Genomic DNA, 23,585 nt, shown 5'->3' with positions numbered 1-23,585 from the left:
CAGGTGGCTTGCGGGAACTTAGTTCCCCAACCAGGGATCGAACCCGGGGTCCCAGCAGTCTGAGAGCGCCGAGTCCTAACCACTGGACCGCCAGGGAATTCCCATGCCTGCCTTCTTTATGAGTGAACATTGTTCTCTGCGGTCCACTTGGGTTCCTTTTGATCCTTCTCACAGCTCTTGAGGGCTCTCCATGGAACTACCAGGGCTTATGGAAAAGGCATTGGAAAATCAATCTTGGGCACGTTTGCAAAGTAATGTGCCTGTCAGCTGGCTGTGTCTGTGTGTCTGCGGTGGCCCCGCTCACCCTGGGACCTCTTCCCAGTGGTTGGAAAGCATCTCCTCAGACTGTGGAACTCGTTGGCACTGGGACTAGCCTGGGTGCCCGTCAGGCTCTCCAGCACCGTAATCTAATAATCCTAAGCGGGTGAGGGCCGGCTTTCACCAAGGGTTCAACATCTCTACTCAGGACAATGCCTGGAGACTCTGCAGCCAGGCTGCCGGGCCCATATGCCGCCTGGGGCTCTGGCTTTGGTCTCCACACAGATTCCTGGCCAGTTTCTTCATCTGTAAAACGGGCAACTTTACGTGATTACTGAGGTTCCATTGAGATTGGCAGGAGGGGTCTCCCCTTTTCTCTTCCTGCACTAATATTCCTTAGTCTAGATCTCTGTATATGAATCTGGAATTCCTGGTCTAGAGGACAGCATATTGAATCAGAAGATGGTTCTCTGCCCCGTCCTACAGTGAATGAGATAAACGTTGGACAAAAGCACACGATGTCTTTGAGCTTCAATTTCTAAACCTACAGATGAAGGAAATTAGAACTAGGTGATCTCTGAATTAGAAGATCTCTAATGAGAACTAGATGATTTCAGCTCTAAAATTCTGAACAGACCAATTAAAGAAACCCTTGGGCCCCAGTGAAGTCACAGAGCCTGGACTCTGAGAGACCATAATATGGAAATGGGTCCCTTGATCAAAGCAGAAGGTAAACACGCAGTATCCCTAGCACAGAGTTATCTTTTCCAATTTGTTCATGCTTACCTAAGTCTGTACTGCATTAGAAATTCAGGAGCTGTGTAATCCTCTAGAATTTATCTTCGCCTTTGTAAATAAAACTGTACAGTTGAGCTTCATCTTATTGTTTGAGGATCACCAAGGACCGACCCTAATGGCCCTAAGTGGTTCTGTGTGCAAAGAATAATGGTGAATCTAGTTCCCACTGGCTCTTCTTTCTCTATTGGTTATCGCTGTTGTTATCTTATGGAATTTAACGTGAAAAAATAGCTTAAAGTAACTAGTTACTTTTCAAAAGTGAAAGAAAAGTTTGAGGCATCTGTCTTGCGTAGCTGTGCAAAAGTGAAATAGAAATAGTATTCATTTCTGATAGACTTTCACGAGGTTCTTGAAATAGCAAATCATAATCAGGACGACTTGTCACTTCTTCAGATGTTTTATGTAGGCTATCATTTGGTTTCAAAATCTATGATGCCCTTTGCCCGTGGCTTCTGATTTTCATAATCTACCATGATTTAGCAAAAGCGGTGATTTATGAAGAAACTTGGCTTTGAGGAGCTCATTTTCACAAAGATATAAACGGAAAGGGAGAATGTTAACCCTTTGAATCCTGTTTACTCTTTTAGAATAGGGGCGTTCTTTTAGAATTATAGTTATGTTAAATAAAGCAAAGAAATAGAGGCATGTGCAGACAAGTATGGAAGAACCAGAGATTGTTTCTAGAATTGTAAAATAATTTAAAAGCAATTCGTAAATGTTTAGAGAGAAAATCTACAGAAAGATATAGGAAAAATATATTTATAGAGAACCTTATATGCTATATATATGTGTGTGTGTATAAATAAATAAAAGGTTATATTTAAATTTGCTAGTATTTTGTTAGGAATTTTGAAATTCTCACCCTGAGCAGGTAATTTGTTAAGTCTTTTCATCCTCATGTGGGATTTAGGGAACCTGTAGTATCAATATACCTGAGTTAGTTCTCCTGCAGGTTAATTACCAACAAATTCGGCAGCTTTAAGACAAAGCAAAATTATAGTTTAAAATTCAAACTCAATAATACATTTCAAATGTAGAGCAGTTAATTAGTCTAAAGTAGACATTTTTAGGTCTTATCAATGAAAGTATACAAGTCCTTAGATTATAACTAACTTCTTTTTTTCTTTTTATTTATTTATATATTTATGTTTTCATTTGCTTATTTATTTACGTATTTATTTTTGTCTGCGTTGGGTCCTCGCTGCTGCGCGCGGGCCCTCTCCAGCTGAGGCCAGCGGGGGCCACTCCTCGCTGCAGTGCATGGCTTTCTCGCTGCGGCGGCCTCTCTCGTCGCGGAGCACGGGCTCCAGGCGCATGGGCTTCAGCAGTCGTGGCACACAGGCTTCAGTGGTTGTGGCTCGCGGGCTCTAGAGCACAGGCTCAGTAGCTGTGGCGCCCGGGCTTAGTTACTCCGCGGCATGTGGGATCCTCCTGGATCAGGGATCGAAGCCGTGTTCCCTGTATCGGCAGGCGGACCCTTAGACACTGCGCCACCAGGGAAGTCCCTATAACTTTTTTAGTAGCTTTTTTTTTCTCTTTGCTTTTACTTTAAAATATTTTTAATCAAAATAATACATGTATAGGTATCTAAAGTAGTAAATTCATAGAAACAGAAAGTAGAATGATGATTACTGGGGCTAGAGGTGGGGAAGGGGTACGGGGAATTGTTTAATAGGTACGGTTTCAGATTTGCAAGATGAAAAAGTTCTAGAGCTCTGTTTCACAACAAGGTGCATATACTTAACACTACTGAACTTTACACTTAAAATGGTTAAATTGATAAATTTTAGGTTATATGTGTTTTACCACAGTAGAAAATACATGTGCATTTATCAAGATCAAGTAGAATTAATAGAAAAAAATATTAGCAGTTCCTTTTTTTCTTCACCCTCTCACCTGCTACCTAGAGGCAGCCACGTTCTTCTTTCATTTTTTTAAAGTGTAACTCAGTGAAGTTTCTCTGTTCAGTATAGAGTTCTTCAGGTTTTGACAAACAAACAGTGGTTGTACCACCACCACAATCAAGAAATGAAACAGTTCCATCGCCTACAAAAACCTCCCCTCCCTTACCCCAAGGCTCTGGCAACTTCTGACCTGTTTTTTGTGCCTATAGATTTGCCTTTTCTAGAATGTCACTGTAAATGGAATCATCGTTTGCAGCCTAAGTCTGGCTTCTTTCATTTAACCATAATATATCTGAGATTCATTCATGTTCTTAGGTGTATCAGTAGTTCATTTCTTTTTATAGCTGAGTAGTATTCCGTGGTATTGGTGTACCACGGTTTGTTAATCCATTCTCCAGTTGAAGGACATTTGCGTTGTTTCCAGTTCTGAGTGATTATGATAAAGCCACAAACATTTATGTACATATTTCTGTGAGAACATAAATTTCATTTCACTTAGGTTACTGACTTAGACTGGGATTATTGGGTTTTATGGAGAGTCAAACTTTATAAGCAACTGCTAAAACTGTTGTGCAGAGTGGTTGTACCATTTTGCATTCCCACCATCAGTATATGAGCATTCCAACTGCTCTGCAATCTTGTCAACAGTTGATATTTTTAGGTTTAATCTTTAAATGAAAGATTTTAGCCCCTCTAGTAGATGTGCTGCTGTATCTCATTATGGTTTTAGTTTGCACTTCTGAAATGATTAATGATGTTTACCATTTTTCCATGTGCTATTTACCAAGCATGTATCTTCTTTGATAAAGTGTCTGTTGCCCATTTTTTAAAAAATTGCATTGTTTGTTTTCTTGCTGTTGAGTTTTAAGAGTTCTTTATATATTCTCGATATAGGTCCTTTATCAGATGTGTGACTTGCAATATTTAATTACAGTCTATAGTTTGTGTATTCATTCTTGTAACAGTGTCTTTCAAACAACAGAAATTCTTCATTTTGTTTATTGATTTTTTTCTTCTCTTTTATGGATGGTGCTTTTCATGTCACATTCAAGAAGTCTTTGCCTAACCCAAGGTCTGAAGGAATTATGGTTTTGGATTTTGCATATAAGTCTCATCCATTTTAAGTCAATATTTCATATGGTGGGAGGAATGGATCAAATTGCGTTTTGTTTTCTATATTCTATCTAGCTGTTTCAAGACTATTGAAAAGATTATCTTTCTGCACTGAATCACTTTTACCTCTTTGTTAAATCAATTTGCCATATATGTGTGGGACAGTTTCTTACCTCTCTATTCTGTTCCATTGCTCTACACATCTGTCCCTTTACCAATACCACACTATCTCGATGAGAGTAACTTTACAGAAAGTCTTGAGTGGGAGCCCTTCAGCTCTATTCTTCTAAAATTGTTTTGCTTATTCCAGTTCTTTTACTTTTATGTATAAATTTTAGAATCACTTTGTCATTTTTTAATAAGTCTTGCTGGAATTTTGATTGGGATTACATTGAATCTTTATATTAGTTGGGGGAGGGGGAATTGACATACTAACAATATTGAGTCTTTCAGTTGAACACAGTGTATCTCACCATTTATTTGGTTCTCTTGGATTTCTTTCATCAGTGTTTTATAGTTTTCAGCATACAGACTTTATACATATTTTGTTAAATTTATATCTATTTCATGTATTTTTATGAGGTAAATGGAACTTTAAAAAAATGTCAGCTTTTGGACTTCCCTGGTGGCGCAGTGGTTAAGAATCCACCTGCCAATGCAGGGGACACGGGTTCTATCCCTGGTCCGGGAAGATCCCACATGCCACAGAGCAGCTAAGCCTGTGCGCCACAGCTATTGAGCTTGCGCTCTAGAGCCTGTGAGCCACAACTGCTGAGCCAGCGTGCCACAACTACTGAAGCCAGTGCGCCTAGAGCCTGTGCTCCACAACAAGAGAAGCCACCGCAATGAGAAGCCCACGCACCTCAACGAAGAGTAGCTCCCACTAGCCACAACTAGAGAAAGCCAGCATGCAGCAACGAAGACCCTACGTGGCCAAAAATAAATAAATAAATAAATTTTTATGATGTCAGCTGTTAATTGTTCATGCCAATACGTAGCAATATAATTGATTTTTCTGATTGAACTTATATCCTGTGACCTTGATAAACATTCTTATTGTTAGTTCCTGTAGTTTTTTTGTGTGCATTCTTTAGGATTTTCTGTGTAGGCAATCATATTATCTGTTAATAGGATAGTTTTATTTTTTTTTCTTTCTACTCTGGATGCCCTTTCTTTTGTCCCTTCCTTCCTTCCTTCCTTCCTTTCTTTTTTTTTTTTTTTTTTTGCCTTATTGCCTGCCTATTACTATTACCTCCAGTATATTGAACAGTATTGCTGAGAGTGGACATTCTTGCCTTTTTTCCAATCTTAGGGGGAAGGCATTCATTCTTTTGCCATTAAGTGTGATGTCAGCTGAATAGTTTTTCTATATGCCCTTTATCAGGTTGAAGAACTTCGATTCCTGTTTTGCTGAGAGTTTTTATCATGAATGGACGTTGTATTTTGTCAGATTGCTTTTTCTGCATCTATTGAGATGACCCTGTACTTTTTATATAGTGAATCACATTGACTTTTGAATGTTTACCTTGCATTCTCAGGATAAATGCCGTTTGGTCCTGATGTATTTATTACTCTTATTATATATAGTTGGATTCAAGTTGCCAAAAATTTTTAAAGAACTTTCGTGTCTCTGTTCATTAGGGCTGTTGGTCTGTAATTTTCTCCCTCCCCCCTTTTTTTTTTTAAATAATGTCTGCCTGATTTTAGTATTAGGGTCATGCTGGCCTTGAAGAATGAGTTGGGAAGTGTTTTCTCTTCAGTTTTCTCGAAGAGAGTTTGTGTAGAATCGGAATAGTTTCTTCCTTAAATATTTAGTAGGATTCACCAGTGAAACCATCTGGGCCTGAGTTTTTTGGGGTAGGAAGATTTAAATTACAAATTAATTTAAACAATGGACTATTTTAGTTACCCATTTCTCCTTGAGTGAGTTTTGGTAGTTTGTGTTTTTCTAGGAATTTGTCCATTACATCTAAGTTGTCATATTTACTGAAATAAATTTGATATGCCATGTTTTCTTTTTACTCAGTTCAAAATTCTTCCCAATTTCCCTTTTATTTGACCCCCATGGGTTATTTAGGTATGTGTTATTTCCAAATATTTGGAGATTTTCCAGATAATTTTCTGTAATTGATTTCTAATTTAATTCCATTGTGCTTATAGAACATGCTTTATATGATTTGAACCCTTTTAAATTTATTGAGACTTGTTTTGTGGCTCAGAATATGGCCTATCATGGTAAAAATGCCATGTGTGCTTGAAATGAATGTGTATTCTGCTGTTATTGGATGGAATGTTCTACAAAAAACAGTTAGGTCAAGTGGTTGACAGAGTTATTCCAGTATTCCGTACCCTTACTTATTTTCTGCTTACTGTCTTTCAGTTACTGAGAGAGGATCGTTGAAAACTCTAACTTTAATTGTGGAGTTTTCTATTTCTCCTTATAATTCTATCGGTTTGTTGCTTCATATAATTTGAAGCTCTGTTATCAGGGTATAGACATTTAGGATTTTTATGACCTCATGATGAATTGACCCTTTTATTCATTATGAAATGATTTTAGCTCTGCAGTCCACTTTCTCTGAATCATATAGCCACTTCAGTGTTCTTTTGATTATTTTAACATAGAGGATCCTCTTCCATCCTCTTATTTTACCTAATTATGCCTTTATATTTCTTTTTTTAAAAATAAATTTATTTATTTATTTGTTCGTTTATTTTTGGCTCTGTTGAGTCTTTGTTGCTGTGCCCGGGCTTTTGCTAGTTGCGGAGAGCAGAGGCTACTCTATGTTGCGGTGCGCAGGCTTCGCATTGCGGTGCCTTTCTCTTGTTGTGGAGCACAGGCTCTAGGCGCGCAAGCTTCAGTGGTTGTGGCACGTGGGCTCTAGAGCACAGGCTCAGTAGTTCTGGCGTGCGGGCTTAGTTGCTCCGCGGCATGTGGGATCTTCCTGGACCAGGGCTGGAACCCGTGTCCCCCTGCATTGGCAGGCGGATTCTTAACCACTGCACCACCAGGGAAGTCCTAAAATATTATTTCTTTTTAATTTAATTTTATTTTTTTTTGCGGTACGTGGGCCTCTCACTGTTGTGGCCTCTCCCGTTGCGGAGCACAGGCTCCGGACGTGCAGGCCCAGCGGCCATGGCTCACGGGCCTAGCCGCTCCGTGGCATGTGGGATCTTCCCTGACCGGGGCACGAACCCGTGTCCCCATGCATCGGCAGGCTGACTCTCAACCATTGCGCCACCAGGGAAGCCCAGTATTATTTCTTAAAGTCAGCAATGGTTGTGTCTTGGTTTTTTTTTTTATCTGCTCTGACAATCTGTACCTTTTAATTAAGGTGCTTAATTGAGAACATTTACATTTAATGTGATTATTGCTATAGTTGGTTTGAATGACTGTCTTACTATTCACTTTTTATTTTGTTCTTTATTCCTCTTTTCTTCCATTCTACTTCTTTTAGATTGTATTTTTTCTAATGATTCCATGATATCTTCTTTATTGGCTTATTAGCTGTAACTCTTTGTATTGTTATTTCAGTTATTACTTTAGAGTCTGTAGCATACATTTTTAACTTACCGCATCTACTTGCAAGTAATATAAGAACCTACAGCACTATCCTTCCCTTCTCCCCTCCTGGCCTGTGTTGTTTTTTGTCGTACATTTTACTTCTACATATGATATATCCCCTCTTCACTCATATATTGTTATTATTTTTGCTTTAAATAGTCATTTATCTTTTAAAAGAGATTTAAATAGTTAAGGGAAATATCTTTTGTATTTAACTACATAGTTACCATTTCTGATGCTCTTCATTCTTTTGTGTACATCTCAACTTCCATCTGGTATCATTTTCCTTCTGCCTGAAAGACTGACTTCACAATTCTTATAGTGCAAGTCTGCCAGTGATTGAATCCTTGTAGCTTTCGTGTGTCTGAAAAAGAATTTCACCTTCATTTTTGACAGATATTTTCACTGGGCATAGAATTATAGGTTGACAGGCTTTTCAGAATTTCCTTTCAGCACTTGAAAGATGTTGCTGCACAGTCTTCTGTCAACCAGAAGTCTGCTCCCAATCTTATCTTTGTTTCTCTGTGTATGATCTAGTTCTTTTCTCTGGGCTGCTTTTAAGATGATCTCTTTATCACTGGTTTTAAGCCATTTGATTATGATACACCTTGCTGCAATTTTCTTCACGGTTCTCTTACTTGAAGTTTGTTTAGCTTCTTGGATCTGTGAATTTATTTTTTTAAAATAAAATTTGGAGAAAATTGCTGTTATCACTTCAAATATTTTTTCCCCTCTCTTTCCCTCTTCTCTTCTTTAGGGACTTCACTAAAGATTTACTTGGTTGTTTGAAATTGCTTCAGAGTTTAATGATACTTTCTTCTTTTGTTGTTTTGTTCTTTTTTTCAGCTTTTTTTTCCTCTCTGTTTCGTTTTGGGTAGTTTCTATTGCTGATATATCACTAATATTTCTCCTGCCCTGTCTAATCTGCTGTTAATCGCCTGCAGCATATCTTTCTTCTCAAATTGTATTTTTCATCCTCATAAATCTAATTTGGGTTTTCTCTATACCTTTCATACCTCTATTTAATATGCTGCTGTTTACCTCTACTTTCTTGAACATATGAAATATGGTTATAATAATTATTTGAGTGTCCTTGTCTACAAATTATATCGTCTTTGTCATATCTGGGTCATTTTGATTGATTGATTTTCCTCCTCATTATGAGTCATATTTCCCTGTTTATTTGTATGCCTGGTACTTTTCACTGGATGCCGGACATTGTGAATTATTGGTTGCTAGCTGCATTTTATTTAATATCCTCGAGGCTTGTTTTGGGAAAAAAATAAGTTACTTGGAAACTGTTTGATCTTTTCAAGGCTTCCTTTTAAACTGCTTTACACAAGACCAAAACACCATTCAGTCTAGAACTAACTTTTCCTCATGACTTTCCTCCTTGAATATCTGGTGCCCTGCGTTTACAAGGTTTGTCTTTTTTCTTTTTTTTTAACCCAGGCTGGTGGTAAGAACAACTATTCCCAGCCCTGTGTGATTTCCAAACATTGTTCTTCCTGCTTCTTCCGGGTGGCTCTTTCCCCAGCCTTGGGTAGTCTCCTCACGTGTGCTGCTAAGTCGTCCAGGGAAGCCTGCGAGCAGAGGGGCACGGTCCCTGCAGGTCCCATCCTCTCTCTCTTTTTTTTCTTTTTTCAAACAGAAAGTCACAAAAATTATAATGATCCTCATCAGTTCACTCAGTCCCATGTCATTAATTTTTTTTTCATCTTGATCTTTTGTTAGCACTTTTATGAATTCATCAGTTTTCCATTAGAGTTCTGAAAATGCTTATTCATTCAGTTCAGCAGTGTAGTCGGTTACCAGAAACCTGTACTTGTCAGAGTCTTTTCCATGAATGCCTTGAAGATGAAACCCTTTTATAGGAACATTTTTGCAAAAGCATCAGACTACACCCAGAACTGCCTGTAAATGACGAAAGACTTAAAAATGACCACGGTGAAAGATTGATGAAAGTGCATAATAATGCAGTTGACTAGGAAATTTAGTTATTTCTGAGATATACACTTTAAAATAATAACTAGAATTATGACTTATAACGTTATACCAGAACATATAAGATTTTTTGGAATTTCATGTAATGTCTGAAACATTTATATTAACATATTTCCATACAAATAACCCAAAGAAAGTTTAGTATTAGTTATTTTTTTTTAAATGTTTGCATTTTATCTATTTTTTTATACAGCAGGTTCTTATTAGTCATCCATTTTATACACATTAGTGTATACATGTCAATCCCAATCACCCAATTCATCACACCCCCATCCCCACCCCCCAGTGGCTTTCCCCCCTTGGTGTCCATACGTTTGTTCTCCACATCTGTGTCTCAACTTCTGCCCTGCAAACCGGTTCATCTGTACCATTTTTCTAGGTTCCACATACATGCGTTAATATACGATATTTGTTTTTCTCTTTCTGACTTACTTCACTCTGTATGACAGTCTCTAGATCCATCCACATCTCTACAAATGACCCAGTTTCGTTCCTTTTTATGGCTGAGTAATATTCCGTTGTGTATATGTACCACATCTTCTTTATGCATTCGTCTGTCAATGGGCATTTAGGTTGCTTCCATGACCTGGCTATTGTAAATAGTGCTGCAGTGAACATTGGGGTGCATGTGTCTTTTTGAATTATGTTTGTCTCTGGGTGTATGCCCAGTAGTGGGATTGCTGGGTCATATGGTAATTCTATTTTTAGTTTTTTAAGGACCCTCCATACTGTTCTCCATAGTGGCTGTATCAATTTACATTCCCACCAACAGTGCAAGAGGGTTCCCTTTTCTCCACACCCTCTCCAGCATTTGTTGTTTGTAGATTTTCTGATGAGCCCATTCTAACTGGTGTGAGGTGATATCTCATTGTAGTTTTGATTTGCATTTCTCTAATAATTAGTGATGTTGAGCAGCTTTTCATGTGCTTCTTGGCCATGTGTATGTCTCCTTTGTAGAAATGTCTATTTAGGTCTTCTGCCCATTTTTGGATTGGGTTGTTTGTTTCTTTAATATTGAGCTGCATGAGCTGTTTATGTATTTTGGAGATTAATCCTTTGTCCGTTGATTCATTTGCAAATATTTTCTCCCATTCTGAGGGTTGTCTTTTCGCCTTGTCTATGGTTTCCTTTGCTGTGCAAAAGCTTTTAAGTTTCATTAGGTCCCATTTGTTCATTTTTGTTTTTATTTCCATTACTCTAGGAGGTGGGTCAAAAAAGATCTTGCTGTGATTTATGTCAAAGAGTGTTCTTCCTATGTTTTCCTCTAAGAGTTTTATAGTGTCCGGTCTTACATTTAGGTCTCTAATCCACTTTGGGTTTATTTTTGTGTATGGTGTTAGGGAGTGTTTTAATTTCATTCTTTTACATGTAGCTGTCCAGTTTTCCCAGCACCATTTATTGAAGAGACTGTCTTTTCTCCATTGTATATGCTTGCCTCCTTTGTCATAGATTAGTTGACCATAGGTGCGTGGGCTTACCTCTGGGCTCTCTATCTTGTTCCATTGACCTATGTGTCTGTTTTTGTGCCAGTACCATATTGTCTTGATTACTGTAGCTTTGTATAATAGTCTGAAGTCAGGGAGTCTGATTCCTCCAGCTACATTTTTTTCCCTCAAGACTGCTTTGGCTATTCGGGGTCTTTTGTGTCTCCATACAAATTTTAAGATTTTTTGTTCTAGTTCTGTAAAAAATGCCAATGGTGATTTGATAGGGATTGCCTTGAATCTGTAAATTGCTTTGGGTAGTAGAGTCATTTTCACAATGTTGATTCTTCCAATCCAAGAACATGGTATGTCTCTCCATCTGTTGGTATCATCTTTAATTTCTTTCATCAGTCTCTTATAGTTTTCTGCATACAGGTCGTTTGTCTCCCTAGGTAGGTTTATTCCTAGGTATTTTATTCTTTTTGTTGCAATGGTAAATGGGAGTGTTTCCTTAATTTCTCTTTCAGATTTTTCATCATTAGTGTATAGGAATGCAAGAGATTTCTGTACATTAATTTTGTATCCTGAAACTTAACCAAATTCATTGATTAGCTCTAGTAGTTTTCTGGTGGCATTTTTAGGATTCTCTATGTATAGTATCATGTCATCTGCAAACAGTGACAGTTTTACTTCTTCTTTTCCAATTTGTATTTCTTTTTCTTCTCTGATTGCCATGGCTAGGACTTCCAAAACGATGTTGAATAATAGTGGTGAGAGTGGACATCCTTGTCTTGTTCCTGATCTTAGACGAAATGCTTTCAGTTTTTCACCATTGAGAATGATGTTTGCTGTGGGTTTGTCGTATATGGCCTTTATTATGTTGAGGTAGGTTCCCTCTATGCCCACTTTCTGGAGAGTTTTTATCATAAATGGATGTTGAATTTTGTCAGAAGCTTTTTCTGCATCTATTGAGATGATCATATGGCTTTTATTCTTCCATTTCTTAATATGGTGTATCACATTGATTGATTTGCATATATCGAAGAATCCTTGTATCCCTGGGATAAATCCCCCTTGATGATGGTGTATGATCCTTTTAATGTGTTGTTGGATTCTGTTTGCTAGTATTTTGTTGAGGATTTTTGCATCTATATTCATCAGTGATATTGGTCTGTAATTTTCTTTTTTTGGAGTATCTTTGTCTGGTTTTGGTATCAGGGTGATGGTGGCCTCATAGAATGAGTTTGGGAGTGTTCCTTCCTCTGCAATTTTTTGGAAGAGTTTGAGAAGCATGGGTGTTAGCTCTTCTCTAAATGTTTGATAGAATTCACCTGTGAAGCCATCTGGTCCTGGACTTTTGTTTGTTGGAAGATTTTTTATCACAGTTTCAATTTCATTACTTGTGATTGGTCTGTTCATATTTTCTATTTCTTCCTGGTTCAGTCTTGGAAGGTTATACCTTTCTACGAATTTGTCCATTTCTTCCAGGTTGTCCATTTTATTGGCATAGAGTTGCTTGTAGTAGTCTCTTAGGATGCTGTGTATTTCTGTGGTGTCTGTTGTAACTTCTCCTTTTTCGTTTCTAATTTTATTGATTTGGGTCTTCTCCCTCTTTTTCTTGATGAGTCTGGCTAATGGTTTATCAATTTTGTTTATCTTCTCAAAGAACCAGCTTTTAGTTTTATTGATCTTTGCTATTGTTTTCTTTGTTTCTATTTCATTTATTTCTGCTCTGATCTTTATGATTTCTTTCCTTCTGCTAACTTTGGGTTTTGTTTGTTCTTCTTTCTCTAGTTCCTTTAGGTGTAAGGTTAGATTGTTTATTTGAGATTTTTCTTGTTTCTTGAGGTAGGCTTGTATAGGTATAAACTTCCTTCTTAGAACTGCTTTTGCTGCATCCTATAGGTTTTCGATCATCGTGTTTTCATTGTCATTCGTCTCTAGGTATTTTTTGATTTCCTCTTTGATTTCTTCAGTGATCTCTTGGTTATTTACTAACATATTGTTTAGCCTCCATGTGTTTGTGTTTTTTACCTTTTCTTCACTGTAATTCATTTCTAATCTCATAGCGTTGTGGTCAGAAAAGATAGTTGATATGATTTCAATTTTCTTAAATTTACTGAGGCTTGATTTGTGACCCAAGATGTGATCTATCCTGGAGAATGTTCTGTGCGCACTTGAGAAGAAAGTGTAATCTGCTGTTTTTGGATGGAATGTCCTGTAAATATCAATTAAATCTATCTGATTTATTGCGTCATTTAAAGCTTCTGTTTCCTTATTTATTTTCATTTTGGATGATCTGTCCATTGGTGTAAGTGAGGTGTTAAAGTCCCCCACTATTATTGTGTTACTGTCGATTTCCTGTTTTATAGCTGTTAGCAGTTGCCTTATGTATTGAGGTGCTCCTATGTAGGGTGCATATATATTTATAATCGTTATATCTTCTTCTTGGATTGATCCATTGATCATTATGTAGTGTGCTTCCTCGTCTCTTGTAACATTCTTTATTTTAAAGTCTCTTTTATCTGATATGAGTATTGCTACTCCAGCTTTCTTTTGATTTCCATTTGCATGGAATATCTTTTTCCATCCCCTCACTTTCAGTCTGTATGTGTCCCTAGGTCTGAAGCGGGTCTTTTGTAGACAGCATATATATGGGTCTTGTTTTTGTATCCATTCAGCAAGCCTGTGTCTTTTGGTTGGAGCGTTTAATCCATTCACATTTAAGGTAATTATCAATATGTATGTTCCTATGACCATTTTCTTAATTGTTTTGGGTTTGTTTTTGTAGGTCCTTTTCTTCTCTTGTGTTTCCCACTTAGAGAAGTTCCTTTTGCATTTGTTGTAGAGCTGGTTTGGTGGTGCTGAACTCTCTCAGCTTTTGCTTGTCTGTAAAGGTTTTAATTTCTCCATCAAATCTGAATGAGATCCTTGCTGGGTAGAGTAATCTTGGTTGCAGGTTTCTCTCCTTCATCACTTGATTTATGTCCTGCCACTCCCTTCTGGCTTGTAGAGTTTCTGCTGAGAAATCAGCTGTTAACCTTATGGGAGTTCCCTTGTATATTATTTGTCATTTTTCCCTTGCTGCTTTCAATAATTTTTCTGTCTTTAATTTTTGCCAATTTGATTACTATGTGTCTCGGCATGTTTCTTCTTGGGTTTATCCTGTATGGGACTCACTGTGCTTCCTGGACTTGGGTGGCTATTTCCTTTCCCAGGTTAGCAAAGTTTTCGACTCTAATCTCTTCAGATATTTTCTCTGGTCCTTTCTCTCTCTCTTCTCCTTCTGAGACCGCTATAATGCGAATGTTGTTGAGTTTAATGTTGTTCTAGAGGTCTCTTAGGCTGTCTTCATTTCTTTTCATTCTTTTTTCTTTATTCTGTTCCACAGCAGTGAATTCCACTATTCTGTCTTCCAGGTCACTTATCCATTCTTCTGCCTCAGTTATTCTGCTATTGATTCCTTCTAGTGTAGTTTTCATTTCAGTTATTGTATTGTTAATCTCTGTTTGTTTGTTCTTTAATTCTTCTAGGTCTTTGTTAAACATTTCTTGCATCTTCTCGATCTTTGCCTCCATTCTTTTTCTGAGGTCCTGGATCATCTTCACTATCATTATTCTGAATTCTTTTTCTGGATGGTGGCCTATCTCCACTTTATTTAGTTGTTTTTCTGGGGTTTTATCTTGTTCCTTCATCTGGTACATAGCCCTCTGCCTTTTCATCTTGTCTATCTTTCTGTGAATGTGGTTTTTGGTCCACAAGCTGCAGGATTGTAGTTCTTCTTGCTTCTGCTGTCTGCCCTCTCCATCCTCTCTCTTTTACTTTATTTTATTTTATTTTATTTTTTTTTGCGGTATGCGGGCCTCTCACTGTTGTGGTCTCTCCCATTGCGGAGCACAGGCTCCGGACGCACAGGCTCAGCGGCCATGGCTTACGGGCCCAGCCGCTCCGCGGCATGTGGGATCTTCCCGGACCGGGGCACGAACCCGTGTCTCCTGCATCGGCAGGCGGACTCTCAACCACTGCGCCACCAGGGAAGCCCTCTTTTACTTTAAAAAATTGTACATACCTAAAGATAGAGTGAATAGAAAAAACTATATTAGCAGTTTCCTTTTTTCCAATCTCCCAATCTATTCCTGAGGCAGCCACTTTTAATTTTTTTGCTTTCTCATATTTACCCACAGATGTGCATGTCATATTGATATAGTTATTCTTGCTTTATCAATTGTAGATATTTTATAATCAAGCCGTGGTAGATAAGGATTTAGCATTTTTTTATTATTATTTTTTTTGGTACGCGGGCCTGTCACTGTTGTGGCCTCTCCCGTTGTGGAGCACAGGCTCTGGACTCGCAGGCTCACGGGCCTAGCCACTCCGCGGCATGTGGGATCTTCCTGGACCAGGGCACGAACTCGTGTCCCCTGCATCGGCAGGTGGACTCTCAACCACTGCGCTACTAGGGAAACCCAGGATTTAGCATTTTTAAACCATTCTTACCACAGTTTTTTTCTTCCCTCCACACACGTCTTCTTCCCACCAGCTTCCCAATAAAGTTAATTTAACTTTTTAAAGTTAAATAAGTAAAAAGTGTTAAGAACAAATATAGTCATGTAAATTTTATTTATGAGCGTAACTTTTTTTTTCTTTCCTTTTTTGTTTTCTGTAAAACTGTCTTTGAACTTATCTAGTTGCTCCATTAGATCTGTCCCATACCTGGCTGTACTACCCCCCGCCCCTGCAAATGCTCAAATGTATTAGATCCTGTCTCTGTTTATTCCCACCAAAGTGCTGACTCCCAAAGGCTCCCACTTCCCACATGGTTACATATCTGTTGCTGCTAAGGCTTGCTTATTAGCACCTGTCATCCCCAGATTTCCTTCCCCCATCATCCTGCTTTTTTGGGGGGGGGGCTGCGCCGCCCAGCATGTGGGATCTTAGTTCCACAACCAGGGATCGAACCTGTGCCCCCTGCAGTGGAAGCACAGAATCCTAACCACTAGACCACCAGGGAATTCCCCCCATCATCCTGTTAATTCCCTTCCTTCTCTCCAGCATTTGAGTCCCTGGTTCATGTTTCCCTTCTTTTTTTTTTTTTTCTTTTGGAATATACAATATTTCTTATATTTTTTAAATTTTATTTTATTGTGGTAAGAAGACTTAACCTGAGACCCACCCTCTAAAAGTTTTACGTGTACCAACACAGTATTGTTGACTTCAGGTTCAAGGTTGTACAGCAGATCTCTAGAACTTATTCATCTTGCTGTAAACGCTTTTCCTTGATTTGCTCCTCCATACTGGTGTCTGAAATGTCTGAAAATGTTCTTATTCTACATTTACACGTAAATGATTTGGCCAAGTGAAAAACCTTTCTCTCTTAGAATTTTATAGACATTTTCTTCATTGTTTCCTGGCAGCCAGCAGATTCTGATACTAGTACCTGTGTTTGTACCTTTTTTTTTTTTTTTTTTTCTGTTTGGACGCTCTTAGGATTTTCTCTGTCCTGAGTGATCTTTAGTCTTGTGATGATGTGCTTTGGTGTAGGGCTCTCTTCATTGATTGTGGTAGCTGTCTGGTCATCTGATTTAATCTGGAGACTTGTGCCCTTCCGTTCTGGAAAAATTCTTAAATTATTTCTTTGATAATTTTCTTCCCTCTATTCTCTATTTCTGGAGTTCATTCTATTTTGATGTAGGACCTCCTAGATTGATCCTTTTAAGTCTCTTGTATCTCACAATTCCATCTCTTTTTTGTTCTACTTTTGGGAAGATTTTCTGAACTTTATCTTCCACCTTTTCTTTGGAAATCAAGGAAATTTAAAATATGGTTGAATTTTTCTGTTTGTATTTCTTTGGCATCCTTTCTTGTTCCAACAGTGTGTGGGACCCAAACACTAAAACATTATTTGTTGTTTATCTGCAATTCAGCTTTAACTGGGAGTCCTGAAGTTTCATTTGCTAACCCTGGTAACCCTAATTCTAGCACCTAGTAAGAGTAAACCAGGAAAGGGGGTCCCTAGACAGCAGTGATTTGGTCAGGCTCGCAGTGATGTGCTTTAGCCTCTTCCCTGGCAGTCACTTTAGATTTGCAAGGAGTTTGGACAGAGGGAGAAACAGGTTATCCTATTTGAGTGGTGGATCCCCAACTGTACCTATATTGGCCAAGACAGATAAAGTTTGGAAGAAAAGCAGATGTTACTGAATTAGCATACATGCTACCAATATGCAGAAGTGATTGAATTGGAGTCCAGGTAAAAAGGCTCAAGGCTTTTAGGGGCTTCCCTGGTGGCGCAGTGGTTGAGAGTCCGCCTGCTGATGCAGGGGACATGGGTTCATGCCCCGGTCCGGGAAGATCCCACATGCCACGGAGCGGCTGGGCCCGTGAGACATGGCCGCTGAGCCTGTGCTCCACAACGGGAGAGGCCACAGCAGTGAGAGGCCCGTTTACCGCAAAAAAAAAAAAAAAAAAAAGAGAAAAAAGGCTCTTAGGTAAAACAGAACAGAATAGAACAACAAAATCAACCTCAAAGAACCACCCTGATCTCAAATGTCCAGGCTTTTTTTTTTTTTTCCTGTACTCCAGATTCCCCAGCAGAGTGAGACCTCCTGATCTCTGCCCAGTGCCTGAAGGTGACTAGTATCATCCATGCCTTTAGGGGTCTCTCCCAGAGGCATGGGAGTGTTTATCCTGTCCTATCAGCTGGTCTTGGTTAAGCTTGGGGCACTAGACTCACAGATGTTTTGTTTTGGAAATGGAAGAAACTTTTGTAATGGCTAGAAAGTAATTTTAGCTATTTGGGCCTCAGATGTTTCTGACCCATGGGTTTTCCTCTATAGAGATTTCCTCCAATTTCTTTACCTTCTTTTTGAAATTATGTCTTCTCAGTTTTCATATAAAAATCCATCTTAAAGGAATCTAGCCCATTTATGTGAAAGATAGGAAAAGAAATAGATTTCTAATCATATTTTTGCTTGTATATCTTTTAGCCCAGCAAATTCTCCAGAAATAGATTACAAACATTCAAGGATATATGTACAAGGATGTTCCCTGCAAGTGTATCTAAAATAGCAAAGTATTGGTGATGACCATAACATCCTGCTGTAGAGATACGCCGTAAACAGACTGTGGTTCAGATATTGGCTTCTATAGCTTAATACTTGTATGATCAGTTGGAATGAATGAAATGAAAACATAACCAACTTGTATCTTTGTTTTCAAGAATCTGGAGCACAGGAAAAAGCCTAGACATTTGAGATTGGGGTGGTTCTTTGCTATTGATTTTATTTTTCTATTCTGTTCTGTTTTGCCTAAGAGCCTTTTTACCTGGAGTCCAGTTCAATCACTTCTGCATGTTGGTAGCACATATGCTAATTCAGCAACATGTGCTTTTCTTCCAATAAATAAAATTCAGTTAATTTAGTAATCTTCTTAAACTTCAGCGGGAATTTAAAATTCATTTCTTTATATGACCTTAGAGTTTTGTTTTTCTAAGCTCTTAATTGCAGCTTAAGCGATGCTTTAATTTTTCCTGTGCAGTTGAAATTCCGTTTAAACAAATAAATGACTTAATCACATAGATAGTTTTGGTGATAACTGTAACTTTCAAAATATAGAAACTACCATGTAGTAAGTAATAATTGTGCCTAGCATTCATAGACATGCAGACCACATGTCTGCTTCCCAAATTATGATTTTTGAGGTTCCACTTACTCTGTTTCCTTTTACTAAAAATGGGTGCCTTTCTAAAATTTGTATCATGAGATAATATATATTTAATTTTTGTAAATTATAAATATGCCAACACATATTTGAATATCACTTGTTATTCAAAAGCAAAGCCTTAAAATTTAGAGAACAATATGAACCTTACAGTAAAAAAAGGATGATACTGCCTTGGTTTTTTTAACACAACAGAGAATTGCCCTTTCCTCAGCTACCACATTCACCAGATTTGGTTCCTAATGACTTCAATTTCTAAAGCCAAATGCACTCTGCCAACACTGGGTCACCTTCAAAGAATGTCTAAGAGGCTCCACTGGCAACTAAAATTTCCTAAATTAAAGGATGCTGCTTGAGGGAGAATGCTTGGTTGAGAGAAAAGACTCCGTGTGTGTGTTTGTATATGTGTGTAAATCGAATATGTACATATACATGTTCTATGGTCAGATTTTATGCTGGAATTATTTGTGATGATACAACTTGTTTATGGATTAGTCTTCAGTATTTGTAGTTTTTTTGTTTTCTGTTTTTATAGGATTATACCATTAGAGGGCAGTATTGTAGAGGTTTAAATGTACCTTCTTAAATGTATTGAATTGCAAACTGTTTATAACCTGTAATAATCAAGTGAATTTAAGGCCTTAGACTTATAGTATATTAAACTGAAACCTCAATTGATACATCCTTGCAAATATTTTAAGTTAATAGAAGAAATTATGTAACGGGTTAAGCTATTTTACACCCAGATCTCTTAATTTTAGTTTAGAGAAGGGAATTATTTGGTCAGTGTGGCCATCAGGGTGACATATATACCTACAATGTTTCAGTTCCTCTGATGTAAGAAGGCTCAAAGGATTGAGGCTTATAGGAATTGCACTTAACATCCAAAAACTTGCCTTACGGACTTAGTGAAAATAGATCTATGTGGGTAGGATTCAACCTGTGGATAGATTTTTTTTTTTTTCCTAGCTATAAATGGAAGGAGGAGGTGCAATTTTAAGGTTTATGGCTCTAGGGACATTTTGAGATCTACCTGATTATATCTGTTGGTTTCCTTTTGGCCTCAATTTGTATATGCCTAGCAAAGAATATGTACTGTTTTTTGTTTCAACACGTAATTGATAAATTCATGGAAAGGCAGAGTCTCTCAAAAAGGAAATGTGATTTTTTTTCCTCTAAAATTCACTGGCTAAGAAAAAAAAAAGTATTATTACAGTATGGTGTTATCCTTATAAATAAAACTGCCTATAAAATCCTCCAGTTACTGCTGCCTGTAAGAACGAGATAACTGAAATCGAGACACTCGGGCTCCTGCAAGTCTTTAGTGGTGGGACTGGGCATGCTCAGTAGCTCAGACGGGTCTGGTTGCAAATAAGCAGCTTTCGCTGTTCGGCAGCCACGGGGACAGGCAGCTCCAGAGACGGGGTCTGGCTCCTTTAAACGTAAGCACGTGCGGGTTCCCAATCGTATTTTTCGGATCCCCTCGGCGTTTTCTGCCGGAGCACTGCTCCATCTTTCTTTGATCACGGAGGCTTTGGCGGCCTGCACCCCGGCCCCTTAGACTGCGGCCTGGGCCAGCCCACCCGAAGAGCGGATCGCCGGGCTGGGGGCGGGGGTGGGGGTGGCGAGGAAGGCGGGGAAGAGAGGAGGAGGGCGGGGAAGGGAGAAGGGGGCGGTTCCAGCGGCGTGCTGGCCAATCGGCGCGGCTCTTCCCTGCATATATTTTGCACGGAGACTGGGAGTCCTAGTCTAGAGCCTGGTGGAGACCGGCTGCCGACGTGGGAGCCTTCTCCGCACCGTAGTGGGATCTACATCTTTCCGGAATCGCCAAGCCCCAGAAGCCGGGTTTCTTTCAATTAGGGCTGCTGTTTTCTATTTCTCCCTGAGCTACATAAAGCTAGAAGATTTTTATCTAGCTCAAACAAGGCTGCTAGTACTCCCTCTTCTTTTTTTTTTTTCCTGCGAGGGTGTTTTTGGCTGCAATTGCATGAAATCCCAATGGTGTAGACCCGTGGCGATGGATCTAGGAGTTTACCAACTGAGACATTTTTCTATTTCTTTCTTGTCATCCTTGCTGGGGACTGAAAACGCCTCTGTGAGACTTGACAATAGGTAAATGTCGGCCGGGATAGTTTTTAAAAATTTACTCGTGAGATACTTGTAATAATGCAGGTGAAAGATAGCCTGGCGAATTCCTTTGTCCATTGCTGAGAGGCTACGGTGACATGGATGTTGCTTTTTGAAATGTTCAGAATAGCCTTCTTTTTGCAGGTCTGGCCAGAGAACAGGCTTTTACCACATTATGTAATTTAGCCTTTGTGGCTCACTAAAATTGGGAAATGTCTGGATATTCATTAGTACAAGAGTGGCTGGTGTGTTCTGGAGGATGATATATTACATAGCATTAAAGAATATTGAAAAAATGATGCTAGTAATATCACGGAATTGGGAAATCCTTTTTGTCTTGGATGTTTAAGACAGATTCCATTTATCGATTTTTTTTTTTTCCTTTTCAGCTCTTCTGGTGCAAGTGTGGTAGCTATTGACAACAAAATCGAGCAAGCTATGGTATGTACTGATTAAAAATCGTTTGTACTAAATGTGGGCACGGTACAAAAAGCGAGGTGTCTTGGGATGGAACAAGCGCATCCATAGTTAAACTGATGATTGCTCTCCATACATTTAGAAATGCCGGCACTGTCTCCATTCTGCTAGCATGAAGCCACATACCAAAGCTGCTAAGGAGCGAGAAAGGGGCCCTGAGGGTATTCGATGTTCTTTCCAGGACGGATTTCACACAGCCGTCGGGATTTTGGCGGAGGTTCCCCTTTTTGCTGGGGAATTGCTAGGAAAGCGCTGGCCCGGCGTGTCCTCAGGTCGTGGGCTCATCTCTAGTGATGTGGCTATACTAGCTATACTAGGAATCCTAAGGTTTACCAGGGAGCCGGGAGGGGGGAGGGCCACAGAAGTGGGGATCTCCGGAAGGGGCCTCCTACACCGGGTCCAAACGGATCCCCAGTGATGGAGGCTACTGCACAATGAAAAAGAACCGGAGAAAAGTTTCACCTTCTCAGCCTGCGCCTGGTTTTCTCCTATTTTTTATTTCCGCCTTGGCCGTTCTTTGTTATTGGAGCAGCGCCTGTGGCTCTTCTCACGGGATTCTCTGCCCACTGTTGCTAGGCAAACTCCGAACCTTTAATTCGGAGCTATAAATAACTCGAGCGCCCATTGGCTGCAACGGCTGCCCAGGTTTCTGTGATGTCAGCTTAATCACGAAAGAGGGGGGGATGGGGGGAGGGAGGAAAATGCGGCAACACGCTCTGTAGGAACTGGCTGCAGCCGGTGCTGAGGGAGGCGGTCTGGTGGGCGGAGGGAGGGACTTCGGGGCGGGGACGCGGCTACCGTTGCTCCGGGGCTGGACATCCCTGGGCCGCCCCCTGGGCCGGGCTTTTGCACGGAGCCCCAGAGCCCCAGTGCATTTTGCCATCTCGAATAGGAAACTTGAGCGTAGGCATTCCTGGCCAACGGCTGCAAGGAAAGCAAAGGCTTTAAAAAGGTTTGATGACTTGGACGTTAAACTGAAGTATTGTACAGTTGTGGTTGTATTCCGTAGATGTCCCCTAGGGCCTGTTAAATGAGCTCTAAAGGCAGGATATGTCAATGGTTAGGGAGAGCCCCGCAAAATGATGCTTTAGAAATTCAGAGTCCGGGGAACAGTAAAGAGAAAGTTAAACCTTTTTTTTCCTCTTCTCTCTCTCCCTTTCAGGATCTGGTGAAAAGCCATTTGATGTATGCGGTTAGAGAGGAAGTGGAGGTCCTCAAAGAGCAAATCAAAGAACTAATAGAGAAAAATTCCCAGCTGGAGCAGGAGAACAATCTGCTGAAGACACTGGCCAGTCCCGAGCAGCTTGCCCAGTTCCAGGCTCAGCTGCAGACTGGCTCCCCCGCTGCCAACACACAGCCACAGGGGACCACACAGCCCCCAGCCCAGGCAGCGTCCCAGGGCTCAGGACCAACCGCGTAGCCTCCTGTGCCGCCGCGGAACTGGCTGCTGCTGTCTGAACTGAACCGACCGGAGAAGATGGACTGGGGGGCGTCCGCGTCCACTGTCACCCATTTCATTGCTCGCTGCAAAAGAGACGTGAGATTGACATATGCCATTATCTCTTTTTTTCCAGTATTAAACACTCATATGCTTTCAGCTTGAAGAAATTTAAGTTGGGTGAATTTAAGGTTAATGAGAGAATTAGCATGGATATACTGGGACCTCATGCAGCTTGGCAGATCCGTGAGAAATGGTTTCATTCATGCTGAGGAGCTGTGTGCCTTTCCATCCTTCCCCTGCTCCCCACCCCCACTTAGGAGAGTTCTTCCTGCTTGCACGTGGTGTACTCCATGGGGTTCCGAAGCAGTGGAGCACCACTGGACTTTCCTCTCTCTCCTCCCCCCCAGGAACTGGAAGGGGAGGTGAAAGTCAACAGTGAAGCTTAGTCTCACCTCAGATGAGGAGAAACATAGTTCATTGTACAAATGACGACTGTCACCAACACTCATAAAAACCAATAGTACTGTGCCTCTTTCCAAAACAGTGGATGACACAAAACTATTAGCGTGACTGAACGGTGACAGGTAGCTGGGATCTAGGCTATCTTACCCTGAAGGTTGTTTTGCTTATTGTATATTTGTGTATGTAGTGTAACTTTTGTACAATAGAGGACTGTAACTACTATTTAGGTTGTACAGATTGCAATTTAGATGTTTCATTGGCTGTCTGAAGAGGTGTGGGTTGTCTTTTATATAGAG

General features: G+C 39.7%; 1 protein-coding gene across 3 annotated transcripts in view; it reads left to right on the top strand.

The window, feature by feature from the left end:
• TSC22D1 (TSC22 domain family member 1) overlaps positions 1–22,847 on the top strand; it is a gene marked incomplete at its 5' end in the record, with an annotated part of 129,407 nt that extends 106,560 nt beyond the window's left edge. For 2 of the 3 annotated variants that reach the window (XM_079721682.1, XM_079721681.1), the window contains 2 exons: positions 21,299–21,350; positions 22,549–22,847. In XM_079721682.1, the coding sequence (XP_079577808.1) occupies positions 21,299–21,350; positions 22,549–22,806 (310 nt within the window). In that variant the 3' untranslated portion in view covers positions 22,807–22,847. Of the gene's footprint in view, positions 1–20,769; positions 20,895–21,298; positions 21,351–22,548 lie in introns of those variants that run through there. The other variant, XM_079721683.1, reaches the window with a different exon arrangement.
• Positions 22,848–23,585: the final 738 nt, after the last annotated feature.

The sequence above is a fragment of the Hyperoodon ampullatus genome (assembly GCF_949752795.1).
Source record: "Hyperoodon ampullatus genome assembly, chromosome: 16".
NCBI lineage: Eukaryota > Metazoa > Chordata > Mammalia > Artiodactyla > Ziphiidae > Hyperoodon > Hyperoodon ampullatus.
This window is presented reverse-complemented; position numbering and strand designations above follow the sequence as displayed.